This window comes from Vidua chalybeata, chromosome 3, assembly GCF_026979565.1.
Source record: "Vidua chalybeata isolate OUT-0048 chromosome 3, bVidCha1 merged haplotype, whole genome shotgun sequence".
In the NCBI taxonomy this organism is placed as follows: domain Eukaryota; kingdom Metazoa; phylum Chordata; class Aves; order Passeriformes; family Viduidae; genus Vidua; species Vidua chalybeata.
The window spans coordinates 21,472,128-21,497,795 of record NC_071532.1 but is presented as its reverse complement, the minus strand read 5'-3'; the positions used below and the strand labels follow the sequence as shown (position 1 = coordinate 21,497,795).

General features: G+C 37.9%; 1 protein-coding gene across 1 annotated transcript in view; it reads left to right on the top strand.

Moving 5' to 3' along the window:
* SOCS5 (suppressor of cytokine signaling 5) overlaps positions 1-25,432 on the top strand; it is a 33,620-nt gene extending 8,188 nt beyond the window's left edge. Inside the window, exons 2-3 of the mRNA XM_053937658.1 lie at positions 15,161-15,252; positions 17,667-25,432. Of these exons, the coding sequence (XP_053793633.1) occupies positions 17,679-19,289 (1,611 nt within the window). The 5' untranslated portion in view covers positions 15,161-15,252; positions 17,667-17,678 and the 3' untranslated portion in view covers positions 19,290-25,432. The remainder of the gene's footprint in view (positions 1-15,160; positions 15,253-17,666) is intronic.
* The last annotated feature ends 236 nt before the right edge of the window (positions 25,433-25,668 follow it).

The following is a 25,668-nucleotide window of genomic DNA, read 5'->3' as shown; positions in this document are numbered from 1 at the left end:
GTTTATGATTTATTCTTTACTATGAAATTTCAATAAGTTGTATTTCTCTTTTTTAATAATAATGCTTTTTTTTGACAGAAGATGAGCAAAGCAGAAATTTTACCCTTTTTGTTATGCAGTACAAATCTATAAGGAGAATGTTCAGGGTCCATTCTCAGTTTTCCCCTATAAACTCACCACTTGTATCTCATTTTCTGGGTTCTCACAACTGCTGGGCTTGGTTTCTTCTTTTACTCATAGACTTGCTTTTCTTCATCCTATTAAGTTATAGCTGGAATGCCAGAAAATCTACTTTGCAATTTAATTTTGGCTGACTTCAAGAGGGTCAGTAATTACAGTTACTGTTTCCAGCAAGTTGAGTTTTTCCAGAAGTCTTTTTATGAAGAATGTGACTGTGGATTAATTGAACGTAAAAATGAGTCAAAAACTTTGTTCTGCCAAAGGCAAATATAGGACTAGGTGCTAGTAAGGTTTTCAAAATTCTGTTACCTAGGTAATTTGTAGATGTGGTGCGAGCTGTTGCCCAAAGAAGTATAAAACTGATTTAATTTGGTGAGAAAGTTACTGGAGTACAGTTCACCTGTAAAATAGACAGCAATTCTCTGCAAGTATTTTAGTTTTCACTCTTACGAGCAAATTGATGTTGAGATATTTTTAAAACCTACTACCGCCAGGCTTCCTGTCAACAATAAGGTCGTCATCTCGAAAGCATGGTACCCTGTCTTTTTTCAAGTTATTCTGAATTCAGAGAGGACAGTAAGTTAGCAGTTGTTGATTTAAGTATATGCTGACATCATGGATGACATACCTAACAGAACTTCTTCTCTTCTGCCTTGCTTGTTTATGTGCCTTCCTCCAGTCTGGAGGGGCTGAAGATGCAGCAGTGGTGCTCTGAGGCAGCAGGATGACATACTTCAGTCATTCAACTGCGTGTGAGAGTACTCAGCTGATGCCTCTCTTCTGAAGGATGTTTAGTTCTGTGGTTTCATTAATCACTGTAAGTTTTCCTTATACCCAGGATGCACATTTCTTCTATAAAAACATCATAGTATTGCAATAAGAAATGATCCAAAGGGAAGCATTTTGCAAACATAGAGGAATTTGTTGTTAGCATGGGAAAATAGTCTTGGTCTTTGCTGTTGGAAACCCTTGTGATTTGTATATAGGAATTGTGGTGTTACAGATACAGCTACGTATGAAAATATTCTGGTCTTTGATTTGGAACAGTGATGAAAGCCAAATCTGGAAAAGAATGTCAATGTACAGAGGTATCTCTCTATTACAAAATCTCACTAGGTGGGCCTACCAGTATAGCACTGTTTGCAAATCCTTTAAGTGTAGCTGAATCCAGTACTCCTAATCTTTGTTTTCTACTCATTTAGCTTTGCATGTGTATTTTGTCTTTTTACTAATTTTGGAGTTGAACCCTGTATTTAGCTCCAAAGGGAAGTGATGCCTCTAAGCAGGAGCTGAGCCTTGGGCTCAAATAAGTATGTGTAGAAAGTCGCTACTCAAAAGGCTTTGCACAAACATACCTGTCCTGTGTGTGCAGGAGTCAAGCACACAGGGGTAAACTGTGTATTATGCACTCTGCTTGTTGTGTGGGAGTAGACAGAAAAAAGATAGACTTGAGCCTCCTTGGTCAGGAGCAGCAGCGAAGGAACATATCATGAAGTGAGGGAAGTGGAGTTCTGTGTCATCTTTGCCGAGCTGAAGTTGGCAGTGTGTTGGCAGTAGCACAGCCACAGGTGCTGTGGTGCCAAAATTGTGTGCGATCCCTGGGCTGTAACACAGTGTCAGCCTGGTAAAAGAATTATTTCTGCTTTTGTATCTTCCTCCCTTGTCATCAGGTAGAAAGGACATATGACCATGGAAATCTGTTGTGGGAATATGTTAAGTCCTTGCATGCAGAGATGGGCAACAAAGCTGGTGCGAGGCCTGGAAGCAGTGTCTGGTGAGGAGCAGCCAAGGGCTTTGGGCTTCTCTGGTTTGGAGAAAAGGAGGCTGAGCATGACCTCATTGCTCTCTACAGCTCCCTGAGGAAGGGAAGTGGAGAGGGATGTGCTGAGCTTTTCTCCCTGGGATCCAGAGATGGGATGTATGGGAATGGTTCAAAGCTGCTCCAGGGCAAGTTCAGACTGAACATTGGGAAGCATTTCTTGAAACACTGGAACAGGTACCCTAGGGAGGTGGTCGATGCCCCAAGCCTGACAGTGTTTCAGAGGTGTTTGGACATTGCCATTAAAAAGTGCTTTAACTTGGTCAGCCCAGAATTGGTCAGGCAGTTGGAGCAGGTGATTATTTTAGGTACCTCTCAACTGAAATATTCTATAGAGCAAATCAGCTAAAAAAATCCCCAACAACAACAACAAAGAGTAATTAGACAAAGGTAACTTTGTACCAAACGTATCTGTGTTCAAAGGTATTGCAGTTTTAGCTGGGTGCAGGTAGTTCTGGTGTCATGATACTTCAAATAGCTTACAATTGCCCATAGTGGGAGTTGAACAATGGTAACTGGATATAAAGAGTTAATGGCCATGGCTGTTTCTGGTTTTACTTATATATGATTGGAATTTAAATAGCATGTCTGGGACTGCTTGTAAGAGAATCAGAAGAGTGAAGGAAAAACTCTCCTTGTGTATTTTCTTACAATTGAGGTGGGTTTTTTCCCCTCTTGAGACTCTTTGAGTGGCTTATCTTGTCCTTATGTACTTATCTCCTGTTTACTGTAGGCCTAAAAGTCCTCTACGGTCAGTATTAACTTAAGAGAATATTGTCTTTGTATATGCCCGTGTTGCTTCACTTGTTCACGCTCTTAGGATGGAGCATGACATTGTTTGAGATCAAGGCTGTGAAGTCTTCCAGTTGAGTCTGTCTCTGAGGCTTGCAAAGGTCACTCTGATTTGCCTTCAGATTTTTTCAGGAAAAATAAGATGGTATAGAGTGTTAATGTTACCTGCTCACAATGAGTAAACAAGCAATTGGAATTTTTAGGAAGGAAGATAGTATCATGTTTTGTTTGTATTTGCTGGCTCCATCCCGTGCTGTCATTTCACTGAACCTGACATTGGTAATCACACAGATAACTCTTAAAGTGTCCAGCTTTCACCCAGCATTTGCAGAGTCAGAATGGACAATTTGAATGGTTTGATTTTGTATCATTGACAAAGCATCCTATTTTGTTATGCAGCTGTAAACTTCTGTAACAAAGAGCATTGCTGCTTAAGTGAAAATGGGAGTTCACACAAGTCATTGTTCCCAGTGGTGTTCTTCCTTCATCTGTTTCTTCCATAGATAATAGGAAGTGTTGGAAAAAATTTAAGAGATGGTATATATTCAATCATTTATAACTTTCCTGATCTCTAATCTCCTGGATCAAAATACTTTAAGCCTTTTCTTTGCTTTGAGTTTAATTTTGTTTAAAGCTTTTTGCCAAAATTCTTCATCTGTTTTCAGAAACAGAACTAGAATAATTGTGCCATTTTTTAAATGTCAGTCCCTACTTTGAAATATTATAGTGCACCTCTGAACTGGAACATTTACATGAAATTTGTCTGTGGGAAGCCTCTGGCTGAGCAGTATTGTTTTAATTTTACATGAAAATCTGTCCAAATTGAGCCAATTCTTGCAAATTTCTGATCTGGACATGGCAGTTTTTTGTTTTGTTTTGTTTTTTGTAGGGTACCCTGGAGACCGTCTGCATTCTGTATGTTCAGCAAGATTTTTCTTTCAAGTACATTTCTGGGCTGCAATAAGCTGTGCAGAGCATGGGAGCCAGAATTGTCCCAAGTTAATTAGGGGATTGAGGGGGGTCCTATGAGACAGCCCTGACATGTGTCAGCTCCAGAATCATGCCCTTGTTCCTCCTCCTTTCCTGTCCCATCGGCTCTGCAGTATCTCCAGACTCCTGCCAGCACCGGTATTTTGACTGTGACTTTTTGTTAAGACTCAAGAGGAGTTGAGGTATCCATACTGGGCTAAAGCTTGGCTTCTTCTGTATCTGAATACCTTTGTTACTTCTGAGCATAACAAGGATGTCACTCATCACACTCGTGTAGCTGTGGTTGTAGGGAGGGTGCTCAGTCACTTCCCAGACACGGGGTACATGCATTTGGTCAGGACTGATTGCTGTGACAGCCAAAAAAAGCTCAGTATGATTCTTCAGAGACCTTCACAAATAAAATCTCAAAAGACTATTAGGATAATGAACCTAAAGGTATTTTTCTTTAGGAGTTCCAAACTGGACCAAGTTCATCTGAACTTTTGTAAGGATAGCAGAAGATACTCCACACAGAGGCTGCACTTCCTGAATTTATGAAATGAGGAGGTGGCTTTTTAAAGATGTCCAAAATGTAACTTTTTGTGACATTTTTCCTACAACAACTTAGACTTTAAAGAACTATTTTAGGTAGCTACCTAGCCTATGAAATTCTGACCAAATCAGAAAGCTACAGAAAGCAATTGAATGTATCTGATGATGGGAAGCATTAGATAATTAATTTTTAAAAAGGAAAGAGAGAAAAAAATATTTTCAGAAGCATGTCCCTCCTATTGGGAAAAGACTTAAGGGCCACCAAGTAGACTGACTTTCTTTGCATTTTTTAAGGTGACTAGTTTAAACTTTAAGAAAGATGGCCTTGCCTGTTGACATAGTACAGCTGAAAGTTTCTTTTTTCAAATGCATTTCCCCTGTAGCAAAATCTGTGTCAATTATGTAGATACTTGCAGCTGTGTGAGAGAACTTTACCTGAGTTTCATTGCTGTGCTTTCTCTGAACCAGCAGCAGAGCCAACTGTGGCAGTGTGAACTTCTCCGGATGTTGGTACCTGCTGGATCAGGTGTTTTCTTTTCCAAGTTCATTCAGTATAGGAGCAAACAAATTTTGCTGAAAGAATGTTCCAGTCTGGCTGCTTATAAGAATTCTTATGAAGATAAATAATTTTTCTTCAAATCATGACAGATTTTAAGTTACCTGCAAGTTAATTTTGTATGTCTGTGTGCCAGTACAATCAGAATTTTGTAGCTTTGTGTACAATCAAACATTAGGCAGTGTTCTGGGCTTTCCCCCCCTCCCTTCCCCCCTCCCTTCCCCCCTCCCTTCCCCCACCTAAGGGGCAGACTCCTGCCAGTCTGTAGCAGAAGAGGTTGAGATCTCTGAACTTGCACAACTGGTTTTAGTTATTTGGACCCTTCAGCTTTATATAATGGTTTGAAGGGTGCTCAAGCTATGACTGATCATGAGTATCTTAAGAAAATTTATTAGTTTTCATCTAGTTTTGAATCTAGAATTTGGAATTCTCATTCTTGTCATCGCCATGCAAGTTTTCTTCAGGAATTCCTGGCCACTGGGTGAAAGTAGTTAGATGTGGAAATTGCTGTGTTTCATAATGACTTTTTTTTTTTTTTTAACATCAAGAATCAAAGTATTTTTCATAATGGAGGATACTTAAGGATCACACCTTTCTGAACTCATTTATTGAACAGGTTGTTCCTGTGCTCTTAAAATGTTCCTGTGCTTTATAAAAAATATGAGAAAATGTCTGGTCTTTCAAGTAGCAGTTGAACCACCTTTTTGAAAAAATAAAGGTGAATATTTCTTATATTTCTATATTAATAGTTTTCCCTGTTAACAGTGTTACAGTTCCTGATCTTCTGAAGGGTACAGTGTTTTTCTTGATGAGTGTTAGTCTTGAAGCTAAGTTTTAGGTTTTGCTTTACAATTAAGACTTTTATTTAACCTTTCATTTAGTAAAACATGTTTCAGGTTATAAGGAGAATTGGGTTAACATTAAGGAGTAGGTTTCACAGAAATGGTTAAACCAGCATTAATGGCTCACTGCTGCTGGTAGACATGGTTCTTTTCCCTTCCTCTCTTTTCATAAGACTGGAAATTCTCCTACCTCCATGCTATCACATGTCTCTTCTGGCTTCTTTTTCCTCATTGAAGTGCTGTTTGTCTGTCTGGTGCTTCCATCATTTAGCTTATGGTGAAAATGGAGGTCAGATGAATGTTGGAACTGATGCAAAAGTATGGGAGAGAAGCAAGAATATCCCTTTTAATAGGAGCAAAGCAGTGGCAGATTAATTATAATAGGCTATCACCCTTAGGGTGCCCTTTCTATGGCTAAATTCTGTTCATTAAGAACAACCTAGAAAAAACTGTACTCTTCAATAGCTGCCCTCTGACAAGTTTATCACTCAGTAATCATTGATTTAGGTTTGCTCAGTTTTCAGTGGTGCTGCAGACTGCATGAAATGCAGCCTCTTAAACCATTACAGAATCCCAGAATAGGTAAGATTAGAAGGAAGGGTCTGCAGTGGATGGTCTGGTCCAAGCTCACTGCTCAAGTAAGGTAAGCTATTCATACAACTGAGTCTCTGCTTTCACAGGGCAAAAGAGCATTACTGCTTTTATTAGTCTCATGCAGCTGGCAATGGTGTTGTAAAAATTCATTTTTCTAGTCAGTTCCTGCAGCCTGTAACTTATATTCATCCACATCAGATAGGAGCCCTTGGATACCAAGCAGCTTTCTAATACTGAATGAGCTGGTGTGGAGGTATTCAAGTGGTATCACAGGTTAGTGAGTTGTCTTTTTAGATAGGCCATTTGCCTATTGATTAATAGGAATGCCCAGTAGCTAATCAGTGGATTAGTGATTCATGGCTAGGGTCTTGCTGCAACAATCCTTTAGTGATAACTGGAGTCAGCTTTTGGATTGGATAGATGATTTCAAAAGACAAAGCATTTATATATTTTATTTTGAGAAAAATTTAGGAGCTAACCAAATATGTATATTTTTCTTAGAAAATTCTCATCCTGTGGGGGCTTACTTACATAACATGCACAGGTGCTTCTTTGCTAGAATGAGCATTTCATTAAAATAGTTTTTATTTAACTGATTGCTTTATGTAAAACAAAGAAGAAAGATGTAGCCACATATTGAGAATCTTGCTATCTTGTTTCATCTTCCTATGCAGTGGAGTCTAGCCCCTTGAAGATAAGATAGCTGCGTAATAATCTAGTTAGCACGTCAGTTGTAATGGACTGAGGCAACTCATGCTCTTAAGAGGAAAGACCTGATTTTCTTATCAGTGCTTATTCAGTCTCTGTAATGTATATCCTCTGCATTTAGTCATAGTCTTACATTTCTGACTATGGGAAGGGTTAGATATTATTACTTGAAGCTTTTATGCTACATCTTGATTTAATGTTTTGAATGTTTTGAAGTGCCTGTTTTGCATGGCACAAGGAAAGTGTGGTGTGGGTTGGGTTTTTTTTGTTTATTTTTTTTTTTTTGTTTGTTTGTTTGTTTGTCTTGGTTTGGTTTTGGGGTGAGGTTTTCTGGTTAGGTGCTTTTATTTGATTTTGTATGGGTTTTTTTTTAAAAAACACTGCGTCATGAAACTCATGAGTAGAGACCAAGAGAGCCTCTAGATTACTCATTAGTAGGCTTTGAAAACAAATGGAGAGCAGGTGTTGCAAAAGGCTGGACCCTTTGCTGTCAGACAGAGAAACATTCTTTTGTTATTGCTAGAGCAGTAACTCTAAACACAGTAACTTATCTCATTACCCTGAGGTTTTTTCTTTTTAGATATTGCTAATGGATCATTGTATTGGTACTGTTTAGTATCATGAGCAGTTAAAGGAATGTTGCAATCGTTCATTTGGTGTGCTCAGGTAAGAGCACAGTGGCACACTCTGGTTCCTTGGGTGAGTTTGTTCTATTGCTAACAGTGGGTTGACTCTCAAGCGGTTCCACTGTAATCTTTTGTTCTCCCCAGCACCATCATTTGACATTAATGCTTATTGATTGAACTGTTTTTCAAACTGAGACTATGTGCAAGTACACTTCCAAATTTCCAGGATTTTAAGATATGGAAATTTAGTGCTGCTCTGCATTGTTAGAATTCTTGACTAGCAAGCTAAAATGCCTAAAATGTGAAACTTGGCCAAGACGTAGTCAATGTACTTGCTGAGCAATTTGCTTTGAAGAAATTTAGTTCTGACTTTTTAATGTTTATACTTACACTATCTTGCACACAAAAAAAATTGAGGTATATTGATGTCATACATATTATACGTATATCAATTTTTGCATATGTTTATATATAACCAGACACTTGTTGGTTCAGTTATACAAACTCAGCTAAACTAGCTACGGGATTTTTTTTTTTTTTTGTCCCTTACCCCTAAGAAAGATCTTCCTGCCTCGGGGGCTGAACCTGCAAGGCTAATGCTTTAAGTTTTTTTTACTTGAGTTTTAATAATGTGAAAAAACCAAGGGCAGAATTTCTGAAAGCTTCACATTCACTAAATTCATGGTTCTTAGCAGAGGTCAAAATATGTTTAAAGTCTTTTAACCTTTCTGGAAATCCCACTTAAAATTCCTGATTCATCCTTCTAGCTGGTTTCCAGAATGTTGGGGTTTTTTTAAATTTTTTTTTTTTTACCTTTTTAAAAGATGCACTTTAATTTACTATGTTCATAAGTTGTCATCGTGCATGCTTTATGTGTTCAATGTACAGAATATCCAGAACAGTCTTAGTTTAGATTTTCTGGCAATTTAGTCCACAATTTTAAAGTTATGGTAACACCTTTAAGCTAATTTTTGGTGGCATTAGAAAACCAAAATTTCAGTTCCACTGCAATTTAGTGATAGTGTTGGTGTTACAGCTGGCTGTGCTGCAGCACGACCCTCCACACCAAGGCTTGGTGAGCGCTCACTGGCAGAACTTGCTGGTACAGAACCACAAAGCACAGGTTTCCTTCAGCTGGGAAGTTGCAATGTTTCTGGTAGCTCTAGCTGGGTATAGTCTAGGATAAAGTTGCCTGTGGATTAAAGTGAAAACATGAAACAGGCTAGACCTACTGGCAGCCTTCCAGCTGCTTCTCCTTCTTCTTTGCAGGGTTTATGTTCTTTTACCTTCCCCAGGCCCAGCCTGGGGAACCAGGTGCTTGCTGCCAATTAGTCTTGTCAAGACAGCCCAGAGCTTCTCTTGACAAGCCTGACTGCTGACAGCAGCTGTGGGCTAGTCTTAGGCAGGATTTTAACTCCTTGCTTGCCAAATGCTTTGCAGGTTAAATCCCCTGGTCTCATTCTGCAGTTACTCAATTTTCTATTTTATGAAAGTATATTCTCTACAGAAACTCATCTAAGATTTCCAGTGGTGTTGTAGTGATAGCATTTACTTACCAAACTTCTGACATGAAAGAATGTGAGTTGGGAGTTAAGTCATTATGAAGGTCACTTTATAAGTTTATGTTGTTAGAACTGTCCATCTCAGGCCACCTTCTACTTTCTGTAAGCATATCTGTAGCTGGGTAGCAGCTTGGACTGTTACTTTTCTCAGTTGTTATGGTTTTAGAAACTTTTGAACTTTTGGGTTCATTTCACTTAAATTTGAGAGAAGGGCTATTTTATTTTATTTTATTTTTCCTGCAAATTGCATGAATGGCAATAATGCTTTTCCCTATGTGGTCACCATGCTGGATACATTGCTAGAGAAAGACAAGTACAACTTTTGTTTTATCCGTTCATAAGAGGTGTCAGGTAGCTAGTTTGTTTTGGCAAATATGATCTTTTGCTTGGTCGGGTTAAAAGGACACATGGGAAGTGGCTAGGTGCATGAGAAAAGCTCTGTGTCCAAGAGGACTGTAAGCTGATGGGGGGCACAGGTACAGTGGTGAGGGAGAGGCATTAGACAGGCTGTTGATGTTTTGAAAGATGTAGTGAGAAGAAATAGGACTGTTAAACCAGTATAAATTGATCCCAGAACAGAAGGATTGTGTTTGGAAAATAGGCCATTTACAATTGAATGAAATGCACTGTTTACAAAATACATGAAATTGGATGTTTTTACTGAGCTTGTCAAAGATTTGGGATGTGATTTGACTTATCTTTCAACTTTGCTTCCAATTTCCTTTGCTTTTAGTGAGGCACAGCTATTAAGGTATGCTTTTTCTTAACTCAGGACACCCAAGAATTACATACAAATAACCATTAGATCACTCTTTATCAATTTGATACCTGTTTATGTTTTAGAACTTTGTAGAGGAGGATACACTTCATTAGTGTTCTTAGAAGTAGAAACAAATTCTTCTCTGCTATGGGAGAGCTCCATAACTTTTCTCAGAGTACTTATGGCTTTTGCAGAGGTCTTCAAGAGGGCTGTTGTACTTACCTTGAACACTGACTGGAACCATTTATTCTATCCACATGAATTTTAAAAAAGTATAGTGGCAGATTCTCTGTGAGAAGAGTTAAACATAGCAGTATGGAAACCATTATTACACTAAATCACCTAGAGTTCCCTTTCATGGCAGGTACTTTACCTTGCTAACTTAATGCTTGTTCTTTTGTTTTTTGAAATGTTAAGGTGAAATTGAATTGCCTGCTTAGGAGGTAGTTTAAAGGAAACTGCTTTCATTTAATGTTGCTTGTGTGGATTTACATGTTATAATGAGTGGCCACCATCAGGATGCTGCCTAAATGATTTGAAGGTTTCTTGACTTGGAATTAATGTGTGCCATTGTCTTGAATTTGCAGTTTCTAGCATAGAAATCTACCACCATGTGGAGTTCTTGGTAAATCTGTATAGTGTTATTTATGTTTTAGTATCTGAAACTCATGTTTGCTCTGTGATTCTTACATAATTAGAACTACCAGCTTTGCTCATGGTGGTTATTACCTACTAGACTTGTGTAAGTAGAGGGAAAGGAGCATTTAAAAAGCAGTTGTCTCTAGTTTTGATTGAGTGCCATAACTTTCTGTTCATCTATTGATGTCTTGTGTGCTTCAGGAATTTCAGATTTTCTGAACAGCAAAGAAATGGATAGCAACTGTACAGTACTTTTCAATCCAGGGTGAACACATATAGTCCTAAAATTGTCCTTTTGGAATCCCAAAGTCTTGGAGCAGTGTTTTTGGACTGAAGTTACCAATGTATAGCTGCTTGGGAAGAAACTGGCAGAGCGTCAGCTGTCCAAGCTAAGACTGCTTTTTGCTCATTGCAAATCTGCACAAAGGAGGGGGAGGACTTTACTTCTTACTCTAGGTTGGAACAATGGCAAAATATCATTATTTTACTTTGACTTGACAGTCTGCCAGCTCAAGTCGTTGAAACTTTCAGCTTTCCTTGTGTTTTAGCACAATGCATCAAGTCAACTCAGTGTTTTATTTTCGAAGTAAAGGTTTTCAGTGGCTGAACTTTCAATGCAAGTGTTCAAAGCAGCATCTTAAGTAGAATCCTAATCTCTTTCTTTGCAGCCAGAGCCCTACAGCTGAGAATGGAGATTTCTCTTCAAAGTAGCCATCTGAGAACTTAATAACTTCAGCAGAGCTAACCAGTGCTGCTGTGGAAGGAAGCAGTCTTGCCCTGGCTGCTGCTTCCTCCCTCCTCATCTGCTCCTCCCATGTGTTAACTTGAATGTTTGTACAGAAGTCATAAACCAGATGGAGTAAATGATTGAGACTTTTTCTGAGAATTCATTTTAGTCTGGATCAGTTCCTTGAGCTGGTTGACTGAGCAGCCATATGGTGTACAGACCACCTCCTGCACCAGCACAGGTGGCCAGGAAGAGGCTGACACCATTTCTTTTGGTTGCAGTGCTGACTTAGGCCAATTCTATGTGTTGTTGGAATTGTAGCTCTGTATCCTTTACCTCTTTTCTGGCAGATTTGAGTTTTGGTTTGGGGATTCGAACCTTCGTATTCATTTTCTTGTGCAACTGCTCTTCCAATTTATCAAAGCCTAATAGTTAAAAAACAGTAGTACTTTATCCTAATAAGGCTTTCATGAGCGCTTGAGACACTTGGCCCCTTTACCTTGTTTAGTTAAAAAAATAGCAGCCCCTTTTTCCTTCCAGGCCTCTAAATCAGCTCTTTGAGCTGTCTGCAGTGAGCACATTTCTGTGTGTGTAGAAAAATGCATGGTTCCTCTTGAGCCAACAAATTCCTTGTTTTTAAGAAACGTTATCTCTAGTATTACAGTAGTAATTCATTATTTCTAGAATGTGCATTGGAAGGGAGGAAATTGCTTTGTAATCCTTGGTATTGCCCTTCCTTCCTCAAGTGGGTTACTTCAGATGTAGGGGGGGTGCCAGCCTTCCTCACTTTGACTGAATAAGGTTGAGGAGCACTGACGAGAGCAGCTCCCTCCGTGCATCCCTACAGCAGGGACCTGCAGCAGGCATTTGGCAGCGTGCAGATAGGACAATGACCTCTTCAGCAAGCATCTCTTAATGGAAGCAAATGTCTTTAATAAGAGTCTTGTCACTGCTAAGCAAATAATTTTGAGGAATGACACAAATAGAAGCAGCGTTTCCTTCCAGTCTTTTGCTTGTACCTCCATGGTCTGTGCACCAGGGTCATGGAATGCAGTAGCCGGTTTGCCTGTATAGGCTCCAGCTAACATTGTGCTAAACAGTGTGCAAGGAGCAGGGAGACAGATTTCTTTCCCTGCTCTCTTTTCCTTCTCCTGTCAGGTTACTGAGATTTGACTTGTAAGAATTTTATGGTTTTGTATTCCTTCAATGTTTTGACCTTGTTATCTTTCAGTGTTTTGAAGCTATCATCTTACAAAAATACCAAAACAAATAATTTTGTAGGTTCTTTTTTTTCTGAGCCTGTTCTGTAGGGTATCATATTTTGTGCAGTCTATCATCTTTTGTGAAGATGGTACATTGTTAGGAGTTAATACTTTGAATATAATAAACCATACTGAATACCTTTTAAACTGGGTGAACTGTGAGAGTGAAACGAGTGTATTATCTTTCAGACAGAGCACAGCCTTGACTTAGAATAGTGTTCCTATGAAGTCACAGGCAGAAAGCTCTGGTTAGGTCTTGTGATGTTTCTGGTAAGAATAGTGTGAGTTTTCACAGTAATCTGTTAATATATGGTATTTTAGGATTACAAAAATTTGCAACAGTAGCTTCATCATACTGCTTAAAATCTCCTTGTTGTCTCAGCATTTGTGCACTCAGAATACTCAAAGACTACACTCATGCAAACTTCATGCATTGGAATGTCTCTAAATTTACTGCAAATGGGAATATAGCACTAAGGTATTGCTGCTCATTGCTTCTGTAATCTGTGTAGAGTGCTTTTTACCTGTTATTTTTAAGATAATTTCTGCCAGTTCAAAGTAGGTAGAAATAATTTTTAGTTGAAAAGGATTGTGTTAAGAACATCAGTAGAACTTATATTTTTCTTAGAAAAAATAATTGGGGGTTTTTTTTTCTTAGAAAATCTACAAATGGTTGAATTCACTTTGTGGATTTTGATGGAATGAAATGGATTTCCTGTTTAGGCTAGAATAACCACTGGCGGTGCTCCTTTGTAAAACTGGGATGGCTTTAGAACCAGTTCAGAAACAATTTTTGTCAAGCTCAGTGCTGCCACAAGAAATCTGTGAAACCACACATCTGTTGCACATGGATTTAAACTAATTTAAAATCACTAAGTTAAATTTAAATACTTTACCAGTGACTCAACTTCTATTCTAACACAAGTCTGAGATGTTTAACTGAGACAATTTGCCCAAATTCAAGGAACTGTTTTCCATTAGGGAAGGCTGGTTCTCAAAGAAACCACTCTCTCCTGGAGTCACCTGGCAGTTTGTCCAACAGGCCATGTCAGCTGGCTGGCAGTGGTGATGTGATAGGTGGTATATTGACTGCTCATGTTTCTGAGCAGAACTGAGAAGAATGGAGATATATAAAGCTAGTGCCACTAAGTGTGACACTTCAGGATAAGTATCCATGTGGGTTTTTTGAATTTTTGATGAGTTAAAATGGTTAGCATGCAGCCCCTTTGCCACCTGTGCCCAGTAAAATAGCATCACTGGTTTTATTTGCAATGAAGACGAACTTCAGAGGGCTGAATGAGCTAATGTTTCAAGTAAGGTTTTGTTTAAAGTTGGATAGCCCTTATTTTAGCAACTTTACCTTGCATTTGCTCTGTTAAGGCCTTGCACTGAACAAATTTTAATGGTTTTGACTGTCTTGTGTTTGTAGGCTTGCTAGGAACATAATGCAGAACAAAAGAAATGAGAGTAAATGTTACAGTTGCAGAAGAACTGTACTTGCGCTTTGATCTTCATCTGGTATAAATACTCTGTACTTGTCACTCTTGCTCTCTGAAAAGGTTACTTTTATGGAATCTCAATAGCAGTAGAGTGGCCTAACTTTAAAAATGTTTCAGGAATTTTAGCACTTCCAGAGGTTAATGGAAACTGATAATACTTGGACTTTTCTGCCATTGCTCTGGAGTTTCTACCTAGAAATATTAACTTTGAATATCTACCTAGTGATTGCTCAACCCTGTAGCTTTTCATTGAAGTACATGTGCATCACATTTCAATAGTTTTCTTCTTGTTCTGTGTGTAAAGCTTTAATATAAGTTCCCAATGTTTTCTGTTAACTCTTACTGCTTTCCTGGGCTTGGATCTAGCATGGAGAAGCAAATTATTCTCTTCTATTACTGTTAGATTTCTGACAGTGGTGTGAGCATATTAAATCCCTCAACTCCTCTTGGATTTCTGAAAAACAATGATGATTATTTTAGGGAAGTGCTGACCTACTCTTTTAATAAAGAACTTGTCTTGTATTCCACTTTCCCATTTTTAGAATCATGGTTCATATTGCTCTTGCTTCACAATCATATAACATCCTTGTGGAGAGTACAGCAGTTGCTTACCTGGAAAAGTAATATTAGAAAAGTGTGTATTTTTAGCTGCCTTTTGATGTGATGTAGCAGCTGGAAACAAGGAGAGACAGTATGTAGTGATCTGACAGCACTGCCAACCACAACTTGAGACCAAAATGTGAGGAAGCAGTTTCATAGGCTCGATTATGCCCATTGTGCCTAGCACTTCAATGATCCAGATACTGTGGCTTTGCTCTTGGTTGTCAAAAGTTTTATTTCGGACTCCTCCCCATGACTGTACTTGAATGTTGTTAATGTATAGAAAAAGCAAGTTCTGTGAAGCTTTTTGTTTATGTTAATATGCATTAAAAATATATAAAGAGCAGACAGTTACACGGACACATTTCAGAAATAAATAGTAAAATATCCCTTTGATCTCAGTGATTAACAGTAAATGTCTAAATGAAAAGATATTCTAACTATTAACAAAATTTCTGCTTTTCCCTTTGTAGTAAACATGTCCACAAGTCAAAGAAGGAATCTAGCAAGTTCATGTTGAGGTATATTCTCAAGACAAGACACAGTGACTCATTTGCTTTTCTGGGTAAGAAAGGTATCTTTATTCTCTTGAGTGTGATGAAAAGTACTTAACCTTTTTAGTTTAACTTCTGAAAAGTACAGTCTGTCAAGCCAGTATGCTGGGGGGGTTGTGGGTGGAGTGTTTTGTTGGTTTTTATTTTTATTTGTTCTTGAAGCTTTCTGGGCACATGTAGAGAACTTTCCACCTGTCTAACAGTCTTAAAACATTTTAGACTAGTAGTGCAAAGGAAGAGCAATAAAGAGCAATTTCAGAATAAAAGACACCACTGAATAGCATGTGATTATTTGGATAGAAAAGTAATTCCAGTTCATTGTCACAAAATGTGTACATTTTCTCGCCTGACTTGCCAAGTGGAGTTTATATAGTATCTCATTCTTTTCTCTTCCCAAAAATTTTAAACATCTCTCTGCCTAGGAAGAGATTAACAAATTTAAAACTTGAGACAAAAGTGTAGAAGTCAACCTTATATATATTTTGTTGACAGGCTGGCAGCCAGCAGACACGTGCTCCTTCATGGTCAGCATGGCTATTCTGAGACACCACAAACAGCTATGATCATTGCAATGACATGATACATGTTGGGGGCTTCCTGCAAATTTGTGTGTAGTCTGACTTTAGTAGTTCTGCTGCTCCTAGAATTTCCCCAGCTTGATCCAGACAACTCCAGAAAGAAAAACAATTTAAGGACTTTTTATTTTATTCAGGAAGACATTTTTTGCTCATTTGCTTACAGTCTTTATGTATACATGGAGCTGTGTAGCATCTTTTATGTTTAACATTGTTCTTCAAGTGTCTGCCTCCTTAACCATGTCAGTGTTGTGCAGATTGTCCTTTAGCAGTGTGTTGTAGGTAACTTGTACCACTAACCTTCAGAGACTGGTGGCTTGATTTTTCCCCTTTCTCCAGCTCCCTCATCCACACTCAATTCTTAAGTTAGGTACCTGGTTCGCTGGGTTTGCTGGATGATCTGATGACAGAGTGAGATAGAAAGCTTTTGTTTTTTGTTCCTATCACAGTCAGGTGTTACACATTCATTCTCTTTCATATTTCTCATATAAGCTGTGCCTCTGACTCTTCTCCAGTCTCAGTGGATTCTGCTATAAAGTCGTAGGCTTACAGCTGTGCTCCTGTTGTAAGGACTTGTAGGCTGGATCACCAGAGCGTGGCCTACTTGTTTATCATCTACTTTGTTATGAGCCCCAGTGCATTTAGTCACTGCTTCAGATTCCTTTCCAGTTATGAACAGAAAAGAAGTGCAGCAACAGAGGAGTGTTGCTGCAAAATAATGTTTCCAGAGAACAGAGCAGTTTCCATAAAGAGTTAAATTAGATAAGCTGACGTGTTTTAGTCTTTTAAGTTTTAGCACTTCTCTCAGAACTTAATTAGATCTAATTTAGTTTGGCATTGCCTGACTTTTTTTAGTACAGAATTAGCCTGTTTCTCTCTGTCCTAGGGCAGTCCTGTAATTTTGGCAGTCTTGTTCCAATTATCAAACTCAGTTTCTAAAGATGCAGTTTCAGAATACACACTGCTAATGTTTTTATCTTTTTACAGTATCTTCATGATTCACTGTCATCGTGTTTCTGCTGTGGAGCTGCTTTCTTTTTAAGTGTTCTTACTAAAGATAGAAAAGCTCCTTGGGCTCTTTCATTCTTTTATATCTTAAGTAATAAAGCCAACCATTGGTTGGTGGGGTTTTTTTCAGCTGTTTCATATGGCTTACATTAATGTATCAGAGACTTTATAATTCTAAAATTGTCTTTTGGTGATTGTCTCATCTAATAAGGATGAATGCTTTTTTCCCCCCTAAATTTCTATTTTTGTGCTAGTTCTTTTAATCTTACAAAGTTATATCTTAGAATTTATGTGGTGTGCAGCTGGAGCTTTTGTTTTACATGATGTATCTGGACATTTGCAGTGCATTTGTTGGATTTTACTAACAGCTCTCCTAGTTTGGAGTAACTTGAGCAGTTCTTATTCAGAATTTGTTTTACTGCTACTTATTGGAAGCTTATCAGAGAATCATGCCTAACATATGACTTAAAAATTCTTTCTTAAATGAAGAATTTTAGACTATGTATTTCCTATTCATCAAATACAATATGTGCCTACAGGAAAATAGTAGGGCCTACTTGTAAATGAAATGTTTGTAATTTCATAAACTCTTTCTTTGTGGTGATTTTTCTAAATACTCATTTAGAAAATATTCAAAAATATGGGTATTTTTCTAAATGTCAAAATGGTGTGATGCATCTTGCTTCCACATAACCCTACAAAGACTAGGGCACTTTTTAAAATGCATTGCATTCAGTTAATAATAGTCATCTAGGGTCTGTAACTTAATTGATAACTGAAGATGTATCCTCATGTTTTAAAGCTATATTTTTATTTTACTATTTCTTCTCCTCTTGATTTAGATAACATAATCCATGGATAAAGTGGGAAAGATGTGGAACAATTTCAAATACAGGTGCCAGAATCTCTTTAGTCATGAGGGTGGAAGCCAGAATGAGAGTATAGTTGTGAACTCAAATAATTGCTCATCTGGTAAAGAGAAAGCCATCCAGATAACTGACTTGACTCAACAGCAGCCCAGCAGCCCTTTGAGAGAAAACATTGCTTTGCAATTAGGCTTAAGTCCTTCAAAGAATTCAGCAAGGCGGAACCAAAACTGTGTCACAGAAATTCCTCAGATTGTTGAAATAAGCATTGAGAAAGAGAATGACTCATGTGTCACCACAGGAGCCAGGCTTGCTCGAAGGGACTCTTATTCTCGGCATGCTCCTTGGGGTGGGAAGAAAAAGCATTCCTGCTCTACCAAAACACAGAGCTCATTGGATACTGAAAAAAGATTTGGTAGAACGCGAAGTGGTTTGCAGAGGAGGGAGAGAAGGTACGGGGTGAGCTCAGTCCATGACATGGACGCAGTATCCAGCAGGACAGTAGGTAGCCGTTCTCTGCGACAGCGTCTCCAAGATACTGTTGGGCTGTGTTTTCCCATGAGAACTTACAGCAAACAGTCCAAACCTCTGTTTTCTAACAAAAGAAAGATCCATCTCTCTGAACTAATGCTTGAGAAATGCCCTTTTCCTGCAGGCTCAGATCTGGCCCAGAAGTGGCATCTGATTAAACAACACACAGCACCTGTGAGCCCTCATTCAACTTTCTTTGACACATTTGATCCTTCCTTGGTTTCCACAGAAGATGAAGAAGACCGGCTCAGAGAGAGACGTAGGCTTAGTATTGAAGAAGGGGTTGATCCCCCTCCCAATGCCCAAATACACACTTTTGAAGCTACAGCACAGGTAAATCCATTGTATAAACTGGGACCAAAGTTAGCCCCCGGTATGACTGAGCTGACTGGGGACAAAACCATAACACCTCCAGGGAACTGTGACTCTGAAGAGGACACAACAACGCTTTGCCTGCAGTCGCGCCGGCAGAAGCAGCGTCAGATGTCAGGAGAGAGCCATGGCCATATCAGCAGGCAGGGGGCTTGGAAAGTGCATACTCAGATTGATTACATCCACTGCCTCGTGCCAGACTTGCTCCAGATCACAGGTAACCCGTGTTACTGGGGCGTCATGGACCGCTATGAAGCAGAAGCACTTCTGGAGGGAAAACCTGAAGGCACCTTTTTGCTCAGGGATTCTGCGCAGGAGGACTACCTCTTCTCAGTGAGCTTCCGCCGCTACAACCGCTCCCTGCACGCACGCATTGAGCAGTGGAACCACAACTTCAGCTTTGATGCCCATGACCCCTGTGTGTTCCACTCCTCCACCGTTACGGGGCTTCTGGAACACTACAAAGACCCCAGCTCTTGCATGTTCTTTGAGCCATTGCTTACTGTATCTCTGAACAGGACCTTCCCCTTTAGTCTGCAGTATATCTGCCGGGCAGTAATCTGCAGGTGCACTACGTACGATGGAATTGATGACCTTCCTCTACCCTCAATGTTGCAAGACTTTCTAAAGGAGTATCACTATAAACAAAAAGTCAGGGTGCGATGGCTGGAGCGGGAACCTATAAAAACAAAGTAAATGGAAATCAAAATAAGCTTCTGGAACATGCTTTTTTTTTTTTTTTCTGTGTATTACAGTTTAACTGCAGCAAGCGCACCGATGACGTCTAGCTTTTCTGCAATACCCTATTTAAGCTGAGTGTTAGTATCCTGTCAGATGCTGCCTGCTGTTAATCAAACTAAGTTGTGATGCCTCTTGGAAACAATAAGCAGACACAATTCTGCACGTTTTTCATTAAGGCCTAATTAAATATTTTTGCTAATTTCTAAATATTTTGTTTCCCTTTTGTAGCTGTAGTAATTGGATGAAGAAACTATGAGGCATTTCCCATGGGGCATTCATGTAATGCTGTTAAAGAAAGGCTTTATTGGAGGGGCATTTTTGCTAATATTTGAAGTATTTTTTTAAATTTCTCTTCTTGAAAACTTTCCTCAACTCAAAGTAATAATTTAGCTCACAAACAAGTTTCCAAATACTAGTGAATATTTTCTTGTGATGAAGAGCAGTTCGTTAGAAGCAGTCCATTAAGAGTTAATGGTGCTTTGATGCTAACAGATGAATCATGCTTTTCACAGTGTATAAGGTTTCCTAATCATTAAGACTTGAATATGCCTGCTCAGTACTGTAATTCTGTTACAAACACTTGGTGATTTAAGTGGCATTGTTAGCAAATGTAATACTGTCTCAGACATTTAAAAATACCTTCCAGTGTGAGTTGCTGCTTCTGTGGCAGGACACAGAATTAGATTATTGCTGTGAAACAGAAGGTTGTGGGTTTTTTCCAAAACAGATTTTGGTGGCCTGACTGCTAGTAACTTACAATGGAAGGTAATAGTGACAAGAAAAAATGCTTAATTATTTAAAGTCGTCTGATATTTTTACGGAGAACATGACAAGTGGATGAATTATTATAATCAGAGTACAAAATCTGACATAACTGAAGCAAATGTCATGTTTCAAAGGTACTGGTACACTTTATTTGTAAATATCTTTCCATCTGCGCTTTCAAAAATGTTTTAAAGTAATATGCACTGATGATAGTTTCAACAGATTACTTAGAAACAAAATTCTAACTTCTGTTTGCTTATTTACATGGAGGTGGAACTTAAAAGTAGTTCTATCTTAGATATTTTGCACTAAAATTTTGTTGGAATGCCCTGACCCCTGTTTAATGTTTTGTACCAATTCTGAGTGCTCCCTAGTTTCTTTACCAGCTGCTACAGTATTTTATTTCTTACTTCTCTATGGCAGTGACCTGTGCGAGGTAGGAAACATTTTGGCTGCAAGTACAATAAACGTTATTCTTGTATGCTACACTAACCCTTCTATTGATGTATTTTTCTGCTTGCTGTGCCTTGTTCTGGCTTTTTGTGCTAATAAAGTACAGTATGTTCAGTGTTATACTTGTATATCTGCTCTGTTTTTATATAGTCACATAACTTGTAGCAGTTAAATTAATTTTTAATAGGCTTTTCTTAGTATTTAGGATAGGTAATGCACAAGTACTGTGCAGTTGAGTATTAGGTGGTCAGCACACCTTATTCCTGGTTTTTGTTAAAGCAACTTGACAATGTACACCATTGAATAATGTTTCTGTAGTCACTGCAAGGTAGTGGACTTGTCTGCAGGCATAGAGCATTTTACAGGTTTTTGTAATGCAAAGGATAAATGTTAAGCAAAAAGCGTTCTAAAACATTATTGATTCCCTGTAATGGTTGCTGAAGGTGTTTCAGCTTCTTGTATAGGTAACTGCTAAGGTTAATATTTTGATACTCCCCACTGAGGAATGCTTATTCCTGTAAATTGACAGTACAGCAGTGGCATTTGTTCACTTTTAGGCTATTTTGATAAATAGATGTACACACAAGCTGGCCAAATGTCCTGTTTTTACCAAAGAATACTGTCAATTTATGTTGGGGTATTTTTTTAGTTAAAAAAAAAAAACAAACTCAAGAGTGGAGAGGTGCAATTTTTGTTCTATCAAATATTTATCCCAAGCTATGATAAACCAAAGTATTTGACAACTTCATCTGAACCTAAGTAATGTATACTTTTATGTTGTAAAGCCTAAAGCTTTTACATCAATGGTGTTGTCATTATTCCTGAACTCACAATGCACCTGAAGAGGAGTGATTTAAATAATTTTGTAATGACTGGAACAGCACTACATAAAAGCTCGTACTGCGAGGGGTTAATCTGAAGCACCCAGAAAGCACTTTAAAACGTGTTTATATGCTTGTGGAAAGTTTGTGATCCTGTTATGCATTCTTTGTAGTAGATTATCTTCTTTCATGTGTTAAAAGACTTCAACTGTTAAAATGGAACTTTGTTTAGAATATGTAAATACTAAATTTATGTAATTATGTGTACAATTGTGCTCTTGGTCTCTTAAGTTTTGAATTGTGTATGTGTCATTGGATATGCAACTCTTGGTTTAAAATCTACTCTAAGCATAAAAAGAGGAAAAAGTCACCAGCATGAAATTGCACCTAAGTGTACCTTCACTGTGTCGTTCTCACTGTTCCCTCAGTCGGATCTGAATGCCAGATGAGTTTACTTAAATTCTTGCTTTCAATATTAGTGTCATACAGTCAGCCTGCAACCAAGCTTTGTCCCAGTGTAGGGACCTGTTTTTCATTTACACTCATTGCAGTTGCTTGTCATGAACTAGCTGTGACATTGTCAATGTGGTCAGGAATACACATTCATCTAATTTTTAATCATGTGGAATCTTTGGGAAAAAAAAAAAATAAAAACCCCAAACCCTTATCTCAGAAAGTTTGCTCTTGCTTTTGTATAAATAATCTTTATGGAGAAATTTGCTCCCCTAAAACACAAAAAAGGAATGATCTATTTCTCTACAACTTTTTTAAAGCTCTGCTTCACTGAAATATACAGAATAATTTGCTAGTGTACTTATGCTAAAATGAATCACTTTTTAAATTTTGGTGGACTTGAGTGTTGACTATTCCAGTTGCAGTGTATTGCTTAATGAATACATTTTCAGTTCTAAAGGCATTAAAATGCTAGTAGGTGGAGAATGCAAATAGTTGATTTCTCATTTGTGTTTCTCATTCTGGTTTCATTTAGAAAACCTTAAACGTCTTAAAAAGGTGCACAAACCACAGCTTTATTTTTTTTTTTAATTTAACAATAGGATTCAATGTAAAAAGGTACACTTGTATTATTCCAATTTAATTTGGTTACATGACAGATGAGTTTTTGAGCCTCAGTCTTGTCAATTGGTTTTTTGAGGTGATTCTCATTTCAGCAGAAAGAGCTATAGAAAGTGCTTACTCTGTAGGAGGGTTTTGTGAGGAATCTTACCAAAGGTATTTTATGTTCCTGTGGAATTGGAGAAAGGAAAATATTCTATATTTTGAGTATCCAGGAAGGGTTTATGTGTTTAGAATCTCTTAGCAGTTTTATCAGGTCTATGGTGTTTATCAGTTTTAAATGCATAGCTCTTCAAAATACTTGTAAGGCAAGTACATTTGTCCAGATAATTTACTTGTCAGAATGGAACTTGTGAAGAAAATAAGTTACTAATTAATGTTTTGCATTTATGTACTTTTAAATTTTATTCGCGTTTGAAGACTTGCTGCTTACAAAATAATAGTCCTTAAATCAGAAGCATAGAGTTGTGAAAAGATGTGTCTGTTTATCTGTAGTGTTTGACAATATGAAGTCAAGCCTTACAGATGTCACTCAAATCCTTAAGTCCCTATTTATCTTTAAGGTTCGGCACTACTTAGAAACAAGCAAAGGTTCTGAGTTTCTGTAGTAAAAAACCTGTTTGCTCTAGTCTCCATGTGCAAGCCAAACTATTTGCAGAATGCTTTAAATTTTTTCTCTGCTGCAGAATTGCATGTAAGACAGAAGTTGTCATTGTCAGAAGTTGCTGAGTGCCAGAGAGATATCTGCAGGCATCATGGTTATTTTTTATTCCAAAGTTATCTTGAAAGACAGTATTTAATGGAAATATATGAACTGAATCTTAGCTGATTCTTTTCTAAAATAGGTTTTCTCCATTTAAGACATTTTAAACTAACATTTAAAATTATGAAAGCACTTTTTGACCCTCATTTTCTGAAAGTTTTGTTGTGAAGTGGGCATGTATGTGCCAAACCTTAGTCTGCAAGTATCTGGCACATGTATATTTATATGTTAATAAGATGCCTCCAAGCATGTTTACATTCGTGGTCTTTTTTTGAAGCTACTGAAGTACACCAATATGGCGAGCATTAATGTATTGGAATTCTCAAAATTCTGTCTGTTTTCTGTCTGTGTATGGCATGCTTTGCAATTAAAAGGACTATTTTATTTGTATCTTCACCTGCACTTACATATTATGACCAGTTGATTGGTGTGTTTTTTCCTGCTGTTGTCACACTTATCTAAACAGTTGTCTCTGGACTGTGACCAAAGGAGATTTTTCATACCTGTTTATTTTTAAGTAGAAATCAAATCAGTTGGCTTTTAAAGTATTAATTCCTGTGGAGCGTGGTATAATACTGCTAATTATTCTTTTCCTTTTTGCAGTATTCATGTACGGAGAATCATTTAGCTTGACCATGAGTTGTATCTGCTGAATGTAGTTGACTTTAAATGTCTGAATTTTAAGCATTTTTTTTAAATTGAAAATGCTTCTGATGAGGACTTTGAAAAGAAAAAGGTTTGATGTTTTTATGTCAAAATACATAAAGTGAATGTTTTGCAATGAGATAAGAATCTTTTGAAGATGCTTTTTAGACATTTTCCTCTGTCACTGTCTTAAATCAAGACTCTTTAAAAAACAAAAATCAAAACCCAAACAGTCTCTTGATGACTTAAACCTTACAATCTTTTGGAAACTGAAAAGAAATCTGGTGCTTTTACTTAATTTGCTTGCATATTGCTAGACTAATTTAAGAATAGTTGTTTCAAGAAGCAAATTAAATCTGTTATTTCAATGAAGCATTGCTATTCGTGATTTTATAAAATATTCCATTTGCAAAAATTGTCTATCAACAGGATGTTAACCTGATACTGTATTTGTTGTTATCAGGGTAAATATTGTATGTATGCTTTTCGAGCTGAGTAAGTGTTCACTTTGCAAATTTGCATTAAGGCTACAGCTATTACCAGCAAGGTTCCCTAGGGCTAGCACAATGAGTTTATGAGCTGAAGCTCCTGGTGCTTGACCCCTTTTTGTCTACAGTAGTAAAAAAAGTGTGTAAGTCTCTGCAGTACAGCTCGTGTTACAAATTTCCATGTTAAGCACACAGCTATGCTGACAAGCAGAAACATATCTGAACTTGCTTGTCTGGAGTAAAGCAACCTCTGACTTCTCAGCAGGAGCTGTAACTTGGTGGCACGTTGGCAAAGAGGAAGCAGAAATAGGTTTTGCTCTTCCCTGAGCAGCTGTTAAACTGAACGCGGTGTGTGCTTCCTGTGCGGTAGGGTATCTGAACTCCTTAGAGCCCTGAGAATTTTAATAGCATTCAGAAGATACAGAAGCACTTGGCTGCTTTGCCACTTCTTGCTTTCGTACTTGTAGTTTTGCAAAAGCTTGAAGAGATATATTTATTAAAATTGGATCTATGTAGTCACCAACTGTATAAGCACTGCTTTGTAATATCTTTATAGAGATCTCAAATTCCTACACAATTATATTTAAACTGTTTTGGGAAAATGAATAATGACACTGTGGGCACAAATTAATTCAGATTGCACTATAAACTTTCTTACCAGAAGCCTTCATTCTTACAAAGAACTATGCGATCCCTACACAGAAACTGTAGCTTTGGTGGTGCGCTCTTTGGTAGATGTCCAAAAAAGTGGCATCCAGACGGTCCCTGGACCTTTTCTGACATTCCAGTTGAAGGGGCCTGGCAGGCCCGCGGGGCACTCGAGGAGTTGGCTGGCAAGCACGCCAGGCCGAGCGTCACCTGATGCCAGCACCTTGTATAACTCTGCTGGTTTAGGTCTCCCCAGCTTAGATGTCTTTTAACTCACTGCAGCTTAAATGTTTCTCCACCCTGCCTAATTTGTCTTTGTTATTTGGTTGCCAAACTGTCTTGCATCTTAATAGAGTAAGAAAATAATGCGATTTATGGCTACCCAACCAGTGTATTAAGTAATAGATGGCTCTGTCTTAATAAACGGGGTATAAACTGCCATATCGTTTTCTTTTTATATTTGTTTGGGAGCAAAAAGTTGTGGGTTTAATGAGTTTATTTTAAGTCCATGCTGTAAATGTGTAGTTTTACAAATATTTAGTTGCACATGTCAAGAACAATAAGTAATCAGTAACTCAGGTTAGAGTTCTTTTCTGTTTCATCTAAAATACTTGAGTGAAGAGATCCACAGTTGTTATCTTCAGAAGTTTTATCAGTCTCTGAAATTCATCAATTAG